This window comes from Herpailurus yagouaroundi, unplaced genomic scaffold (assembly GCF_014898765.1).
Source record: "Herpailurus yagouaroundi ecotype Mexico unplaced genomic scaffold, PumYag 67416, whole genome shotgun sequence".
Classification (NCBI taxonomy): Eukaryota; Metazoa; Chordata; class Mammalia; order Carnivora; family Felidae; genus Herpailurus; species Herpailurus yagouaroundi.
Genome location: NW_024420231.1, coordinates 1,274,212 through 1,283,522, shown reverse-complemented (window position 1 = coordinate 1,283,522; position 9,311 = coordinate 1,274,212). Strand labels below are relative to the sequence as shown.

General features: G+C 39.1%; 1 protein-coding gene across 1 annotated transcript; it reads right to left on the bottom strand.

Moving 5' to 3' along the window:
* Positions 1 to 7,073: 7,073 nt before the first annotated feature.
* Positions 7,074 to 8,816, bottom strand: LOC121024973 (thymosin beta-15A). Its single transcript, XM_040467288.1, has 3 exons — positions 8,789 to 8,816; positions 8,495 to 8,611; positions 7,074 to 7,111 (listed from the first exon to the last, which is right to left on the bottom strand). Exons 1-3 carry the CDS (start codon positions 8,814 to 8,816, stop codon positions 7,074 to 7,076), a joined length of 183 nt encoding a protein of 60 aa, XP_040323222.1.
* Positions 8,817 to 9,311: the final 495 nt, after the last annotated feature.

Below are 9,311 nucleotides of genomic sequence, written 5' to 3'. Positions count from 1 at the left end.
TTTTTTTTGGCTGTACCTGTGAGTTGTAATTCAATATAAGTCTCCAGATAAACTAAAATTATTCACTAATTTCCTCAATTTTGCATTAGTCCAAGGAACTAAAGTCAACTGAGGATTCTATAAAGTACATTTAAGTTAGCAATAGGATTTGAAAGTCTTCATGAATGTTAGGTATTGAATTTTTTTGAAAAGCTTGACCACCAAAAAGAAGGCTATTTTCAGCTGATCTGATTGTTCCAGAGTGAGTAAATATTTAGAACGACTTCTGGTCTCAGAAAAACTTTAACACCTCTAAAAAGTAATAGGAAACTGACATTACAAATGCGTGTGAAAAGTATGTTTTCTAAATAAGTAGAGAGGAAATTGACATTGTTTCAGATGTCTGAAAATCTCCTTACTATCTGATCTAAAAACTCAGATATATTCTTACATCTGCTTCTGCATTTTGTCTGTCGCCCTATCATACATAATGAACTTCTGGACAATTCCACCATACACTAGTGAGAGGATGAAAGTGAAAAAGGTAAATATCATTACAAAAATATCCCCATAAGGTTGACTTAGAGAAATAGCTAACAGAAATGACCATTTAGGAAAGCCATGAAAATCAATATGGCTGAGGACAATTCCGAATTTCTTTGGAACAAATTGCACTATACACATATATTAAAGTCGAGTTGTGACGTTTGATAATGTTTCATTCATGGTGCAAATGAGCTAAAGATCAGCAGAATGGCACAGGTCCAGTAACTGACAGAAATGGCACTTTAGGCATGCAAATGAATGCAATATGGTTAACGTAAACCAATGATTTTTCCTTGGAACACTTTGCACTAAAGACATGCAATAAAGTAGAGTTGATACATTTGGTAATGTTTCATGAACAGTAAAAGTGTTTCAGGGATCGGCAGAATGGCACAGGTCAAGCACTAGAGTAGATGTCACTTCGTGGAGAGCTACAGGTCTTTTCTGGCCAAGCCAGGTGGCTCTGAAAAAAGCCTTTGGTTTGCGATGTGGTCACTTGGTCCTGAAGCAGCTCATTTGTGTCTGGTGTACCTGATGAAGGCCTTGGTGGCCTCAGACACTGCATGCTTGCCAATCTCCTGGGGCTGGAGCAGGCGCATGGCTGTTTGGATCTCCCTGGAGGTGACAGTGTATAGGGCCAGAGGAGCAGCCTCTTGAGCAATGCACTCAAAGATGTCCTTATCGAACAAATCCATGATGCCCACGATCTCCTGTGAGAGGCTCAGGCCCTCATGAACCTGCTTCAGAACTCTGGGGAAGAAGGTGGCAAAACTGTTGGGGTGGTGGTGGCTGCAGCATGGCCGCGGCAGCAGTGGCACCTTAGCTGCTCCTGCTTCTGCTTGGGGCTCTTCGGGTCAGCTGCCTCAGGCTCCTTCATGCACAGGCTTTCCTCAGAAGAGGTCTCACCACCAAGCACAGCCACGTGGGGCGCACCTTCCTGACAGCTCAGCAGGAAGGGTAGGCACTGGCTGGCGAAGATGGTCACTATGCCAGGCTGTGTCACATGTGTTTGCACACCCTGGAGCTTGACTTCGTATCAACCAATCATAGTGGGAATCAGGTAACTTAAACTTCTTGTGGTGTCTGTTAGAAAAACACTCAAACATTCCCTTCGGAGGTGTATTTTACCTGCTGAATTTCAACACAAAATAGCAGGAGATCTTGGAAGAGTCTTGTCTTTATGGAAATCCTTTTTATCTCATATCATTACTCTATTTCTGATAAGCAGTAAGTACCATTGGTTAAAGATGTGCTAGACATACAATGCTCTGGAATCAATGTGTTGTACTCTTAAAATCACAGCCAAGGTGAATGGAAGTGATAAAAATACATGAGCAGATAGGGGGAAAAAAATAAGAACCGAGTGACAGTCAATGAATTTTAATTGGAGCTAGTACTTCTTAAGTATCTTCACTTTCTATTCAATTACTTTTGAGGGACACTTTTTTGGCTGCTATATTAGACCAACTGTTTTCCCTATTTTCTGCCTAAAAACAGTAGATTAAGAGGTTTCAAATAAGAATGGGAGGAATCTGATCTAGTCATATGTGATTGAGTAGAACACAATGCAGGGAAACCTGTCATTGTGTCATATGGAATATGATAGTCCTTTTGCATCAACAGCCATCCCAGTAGGATTCTAGAACCCTTTAAAGTTCCTGTGGCCTCTGGGAAATCCTTGAAAGATGCCTCACAGAGCAAAACTTCATCTGCTTATATCAGCTGATTGCTGTCTACAGCATGAGAACTTTGAAAAGATGTCACCAAAATCATCTAAATTGAAGATAAGTTAGTCTGAGCTTCTTGTGAGAGTCTGACCTCCATAATTCAAGTTCTTGCTGCCATAAGAATGATTCTGGGCAGTTTGGATCATTTTTCTAACCTAGAATCTTCTTTCCATTTTCCTGTCACTTGTATAGGCACTCTCTGATATAGCCACAAGAGTGCTCCTGCGACATCATTGACTATCTGTTACCTCCATTCTTATCAAATTCCTATGTAAGTCACAAAAAGGAACAGCAAAGCCACACTCTCCAATGGCTGAACACAAAGATAAAGGTGGGTACTCACAAAAATAACAAAAGTATTTAATATTTACCAAATTTTAAATTGTTTTTTAACATTAAGTATGCCCTCCAAATACCTTTGAGATTTGAAATGATGATAAAATAAAAGAGGTGTTTCTTTTTTTTTTTTTTCAACGTTTATTTATTTTTGGGACAGAGAGAGACAGAGCATGAACGGGCGAGGGGCAGAGAGAGAGGGAGACACAGAATCGGAAACAGGCTCCAGGCTCTGAGCCATCAGCCCAGAGCCTGACGTGGGGCTCGAACTCACGGACCGCGAGATCGTGACCTGGCTGAAGTCGGACGCTTAACCGACTGCGCCACCCAGGGGCCCCAGAAGAGGTATTTCTAAATATAGAAATGTATATAAATGATTACCTTCATACTCTAAGAAGCAAGTATTACCTTAGCACTCTAAGAAACAACAAGAGTAAGAGAAAAGGAATCACTAAATGATAATATTTTAAATTTAATAGCCCAATCTTTCAAGAATTTTTGATGATATATGTAAACATATTTCTATATGTACGAATGTAAAACAGTTTAAAATTTGAACCAAATTACAAAGCCAAAGGATAGAAATTGAATCAAACAAAAGAAAAATTGAAGAACAGAGGTCATCAATGAGCTATAGTCCCAAATGGCCTGGTTTCCAGGGTGTATCTTGTCAGACCTTCAAGGATCAGGTATTTCTAGTACTAATAAAATAGTTCCAGATAATAAAGAAAAAATACCTATTGCTTACTTCAAGAAAATATGATGATAAATCCTAATGAAGAAAGCATGCTAAACAAATTTCTGAGAAGTCTCATTTATAAAGGACGATATAAAAATTCTACTTCAAATATTATTAATAAATTGGTATCACATTACATAAAAGACTTTTTAAATAAAAGAAACAGCTTTGCTGCTGTAAATAAGAAATTACAGGCATCAAACTGGGGGAAACCTTATACATAAACCAAAATACCCAATACAGACGTTTTTCAACATGACCCTTATTGTGGAGTTCATTTAAATAAATAACCAAGGATCCTAACACAGTATAGAAACAGCTAAATCAAAAATTCATGGAATAGTACCTTTTTCAAGCTTCCTAGAACTGAAGTAACTAGTCTAACTAGCTCATATTTATCCAATTTTATTGTTTTCTGGTCTAGTCTTTTGTTTTTTTTAATGGAAACTTCAGGGGGCACCTGGGTGGCTCAGTCCATTAAACTTCCGACTTAGGCTCAGGTCATGATCTCAGGGTTGGTGGGTTTGAGTCCTGCATTGGGCTCTGTGCTGACAGCTGAGAGCCTGGAGCCTTCTTTGGATTCTCTCTCTCTCTCTCTCTCTCTCTCTCTCTCTCTCTCTCTCTGTCCCTCCCCCCTCACACTCTGCCTCTGTCTCTCAAAAACAAACAAACATTTAAAAAGTAATTAATAAATAAGAAAGTAACTAACTAACTAACTATCTAAAACGCAAAGCTTCAGGACCTGTAGTTATGACTTAAGGGATGATGGGAACATCCAGTGAGAGTAGCCCAAGCCCTACACTCCACTGGTTCAGCCAGTGAAGGACCTGCAGACCCTGCACCATTGGCTCAAAGTGTGAAGCAGGTGATCAGGGTGAACTAATAAGTGTTCCTGGGTATTCACCCTTGGAGACTGAGGAGGAAATAGGAAACAGGTGTGTTACATATTTCTTGTCCCTTGTTTGTTTAGGGCCCTAAATCTCTATCTCTACTATTAGCAGGCTTATTGGGAGCAAAAATATCTGTTCTGGTTAGACAGGCTATGAATCTAATAAGTAGAAGGGTAGCCCCACATTATATATTTAAGAAATGCTATATAAAACTACTCTAGGTGAGCAATTGGTTTTCCCGTCTTATATCTCTATGAGTACTCACCTAGCAGCTATATGTCTTTAGCCTGCCACCATGTACCGCACATCACAGTTTAACACTTACACTGCTCAGAATGGAATCAATTTGTTAATGAAATTGAATAGTATGAGTTATTATCCAATCCCAGCTCACCTGTCAACATTCATTCTTTCTTTTAGGCCCTTCAACATAATCCTAATTTTATGCAAATGCAATCTAAATGATATGCTAATTTGGAGGTTTCGAATCTATCAGGAATATATATTATCTTTCTCAAATTTGCAAATAGCAATGTTGAAAGGAGAGCAAATGTATTAGATGACAGAGTCAAGATGGAGAGATCGGATGAGCAAACTTGAGCACATCAGCAACCAGGATGTTCCCCATTCATGTAAGTTAGATCCAAAGTTTCAGGGAAATGTCATCAGAAGACTCAGAGGTATACAGGCAAGCATACAACAGCTGACTTCAAACATTGGATGAGGGTCAACTACATTGTGTGGGTATCCAGCAAGAAGTCCTAGGACTATTGGATATAAGCTATAGGGAGGCAGGTTTGGGCACAATGTAAGCAGCCTGCCACAGCAAGGAGCTGAATGACTTTGCCAGATAATTTTTTCAGGCAAGAGGTAAGGTATTGATGACCAGCATGATTACTTCAAGCTCTCAAATCCTCTGGATACATTAAGCCTTGTGATTGTGTTATCTCACTGACATTTGACCCACCTACTGTCTTACTTACTGAACTTTATGTTATTGCAGAGAAAACAGCTTCCACTTTCCTATAAACCCAATGATTATTTAAGAATGTCAGCCCTTAGAAGGAAGTGGTAAGATAATACTTGAGGTTGCAAATAGGTACAGACAGCATAATCCCTTTTTGTAGGAAAAGGTATGAATATTAATAAACCACAACATGGATTGTCATACACTCAAATGCTAACACTTGTAATTGGTGGTATTATAAGTAATTGGTTCTTATAAATTTTAAGTGATGAAAGTAAGGGCAGGTATCAGGGCTTGCCTATTTATATGTATTCCTTATTGTATTTGTTAGAGTTTCCATAACAAAATACCATAGACCAGATGGTTTAAACAATATAAATTTACTTTCTCACAGTTCTGGAGGATAGAAGTCCCAGAACAAGGTCCTGCAGGGTCAATTTCTGGTGAGAACTCTCTTCCTGGCTTGCAGATGGAAGCCTTGATCCTCACAGGCAGGGAGAGAGAGATCAATCTCTGGTGCTTCTTCCTCTTCTTTTAAAGCCACAGTTGTGGGGCCCCTGGGTGGCTCAGTTGGCTAAGCGTCCAACTTCGGCTCAGGTCACGATCTCACAGCCCGTGAGTTCGAGCCCCGCGTCAGGCTCTGGGCTGATGGCTCAGAGCCTGGAGCCTGCTTCCGATTCTGTGTCTCCTTCTCTCTCTGCCCCTCCCCCGTTCATGCTCTCTCTCTGTCTCAAAAATAAATAAACGTTAAAAAAAAATTTAAAGCCACAGTTGTATCAGATTAGGGCACCACCCTCAGGACCTCAATTAACCTTAATTATCTCCTAAATACCTATCTCCAGATCCAGTCACTGGGGTTAAGGCTTCAACATGCGAATTTTATTTTGGAGGTAGGGGAGAACAATTCAGTCCATAACACTTATGCTCACCATGAATACCAGAAATACTTGGTTCATAAGACAGTGAATTCTGTTCAGGACAAGAAGGAATCCAGAGGTTCAGTGCTGTGGCTCATCAGCAGGTATTAGATATCTGTTTCTGCTCAACAGTAAGATGTGATGTGCTTAGCATAGGGTATGCTAGCATGTGCCTCCTATCCCCTTCCCCCATCCATCCCCAGTTTGGGCATCTCCTTCCATTAAATTTAAAAGTACATTTGAGTAGGCAAGAAAGCCCAACTAAAATTCCAGCTCTTATTCACCTTAGATCATAATTTCAGACCCAGTTTTCATTTCTTCATTTCTGAGATAAGGGGGCTAGTCCACATGACCTTTTCTTCTCAAACTGTAGGATTCCAACTTTACAGCAAAAGCACCTAGCATCACTAAGTCAGGACCCACTGCACCTGGACAGAAGAGAGCCTATTCCATGTGAATGATCTGCTTAAGTGGCTTTCCTGCAATCATTTTGTTTGGCTGAAAAGAGTACCCTTGGTACTTCCATTCCTTAGAAGACCACTAAGAATGAACCACAGGAGCCTTATCATATTGATTATATTTATTATTTTATTGCTACATTAGAAATGAAAATAAACTGTGAGAAGCTGTAAATGCATACCAATTCATGAAGATTATGGAGCAATGGAGGCAACTATTGTAGAAGGTTAAAAGTAGCTTATCCTAAAGGGGGTGAAAGGTCTTCACACACAAAGGTCATAAATAGTGGGATTATTGATAGCATTTACCAGCTGGAGTTTAGGTACAAATGGAAAGGTTAAAAATGAACATAAGTGAACACTGACTACTCCTGACCTCTTAGCAAGGGAGTATGGGTGCAAAGACATCAGAAGTTGCTTAAAATCTCTACAAGCACATAGATTACAAAAAAAAATCCCAAAACTGAGACACTTAGGCAATGTTTAAATCTGCTCTTGGGAGGAGATTCTCATTTTACAAAGTTTGAACACACTCTTTCTCCTGCTGGATAGCTGGGGGGAAAAAACAAATATAAAAAAAATTAGGAAGGTATTTTCCTAAGATTAAGTTCAGTTTCTTCCCCAAAAGCACTTTTCCAAGTCACTGAAGGCTGCCATACCTGCTTTCAGGTGTGTGTGTGTGTGTGTGTGTGTGTGTGTGTGTGTGTGTGTATGTGTGTGTATACCACCTGAGTGTGCAATAGAGCCTACATCAACTGTGGGGTTTTTTTCCCATTTAAGAGGTAGATTTATGCTGTTACCATTTTTGCATATTTGCACAGATTATTTTAAGACTAAAGAGGAAGTGAAGCATTTTATTAAGATTTATCTATCCCTATACAATTAGAATGTTATACCATTTCAGGGGCACCTGGGTGGCTCAGTCATTTAAGCATCCAACTTTGGCTCAGGTCATGATCTCACGGTTTGTGATTTCAGGCCTCGCATCAGCTCTGTGCTGATAGCTCAGAGCCTGTAGCCTGCTTTGGATTCTGTGTCTCCCTCTTTCTGCCCCTCCCCAGCTCATGCTCTGTTTCTGTCTCTCAAAAATAAATAAATGTTTTAAAAAATTTAAAAAAGGAAAATTATACCATTTCAGACAATTTTGACTAACTTTGGAACTTTCAAATGCTGACATGAAAAAATGTGCCCCTTGACTTGGGAGTTTCTCCAGAAGGTTGTAAATCAGGAGGCCAAAATTGATCCACTGATCCCTGGAAGACTTGAGTATACCCAAGAACTAAACTCGTTCTCCCACCTCATCTTGTCATCAGGTAGAGAAAGACAAAGCCACAAAGTTTATATGGCTCTTTAGGGATGAGATCACAAACCCAATTGTTAGATGCATAAAAATGACAAATAACCAAAAATCAGACAAAACTAAGATGTTTCTAATACTGAATCTAATATTCTAAGATTTGTTTTAATGTGGCTTTTAGTAATTTTTCAACAAAACAACCAGTTTTTTTTATAAAAATTCTCCCATTACTATTAGGGCCTATTTTGTGAGAACCGTTTATATAAACCAGGGAAGAAGCAACTATTTGATATTTTTAGGAGTTGCATTAAATACATTGGTACTTTATTTTTTTAAGTTTATTTATTTGAGAGAGAGAGAGAGAGAGAGAGAGAGACAGAGAGAGAGAGAGAATCCCAAGCAGGTTCCATACCAGCAGCGCTAAGCCCAATGTGGGGCTTGAACTCATAAACCGTAAGATCATGACCTGAGCCAAAACCAAGAGTTGGACACTTAACCAACTGAGCCACCCAGGTGCCCAATACATTGGTACTTTAATTATTGCTTATTTTGTGGCAAAATTTACTAGAAGAGTTTATGTACTGACCCTATCAACTTTTACCATTGTTTGCCTCAACTACAAAGCCCCCATGACTTGCTTTCCTTTGAGGGAAGAGTATTTTTTTCTTTAGTGTTAGTTTTCTTCAGTTTTGACCTGTCAAACTTCTCCACTTCAGATAAGTCTGGCTTATCACCCCTCTTGACCAAAAGAAAGACTGAAAAAAAGAAACACTTAACAAACCTATCCGGTAGATTATCAGACTAAGGAATGACAGCCAACATTCTCGCATTTAATATTAATGTGTATTTTACCTGCAGATTTTCAACAGGAAATGAGCAGATCTTAGAAGAGTCGTGTTTTTATGAGAATACTTTTTATTCCACGTCATTACTCTCCTTCTGATCAGCAGTAAATGCCATTGAATCAAGATGCATAGAAACCAAGATGCTCTAGAAACTGGAGTCAATATATCTGACTCTTAAAATCACAGCAAAGGTAAAATGGAGGTGATAAAACCCTTGAGCAGATAGGGATAGAAGAAAAATTAAGGACTAAGTTTAACCAGCTGATGAATTTATAACAGGAGATAGCACTATTTGAGTGTCTTCACTTTCTAGTTAATTACTTTTGGGGGCACTTTTCTTAAGGGATAGGAACAGCACATTAAAAAAAAAGGGTGTTATAAGTTGTACTAGTTTCTTACCATTTTATCTGCCCCAAGACAGTAAATTAAGGAGCCACAATAAAAGAGGGAAAGGATTCGATTTCATAATAGGTCCTTATGACACTGGTTTGTAAATGTTGTAAGAAGGCACAGCTGATTAGGATCATACCAAGGCCTTCAGCAGAATGGGGTAAACAAATAGAATTGATTTTTATTTCACCATGTTTTCTCCGCAAAGGGAGAGGTTAGG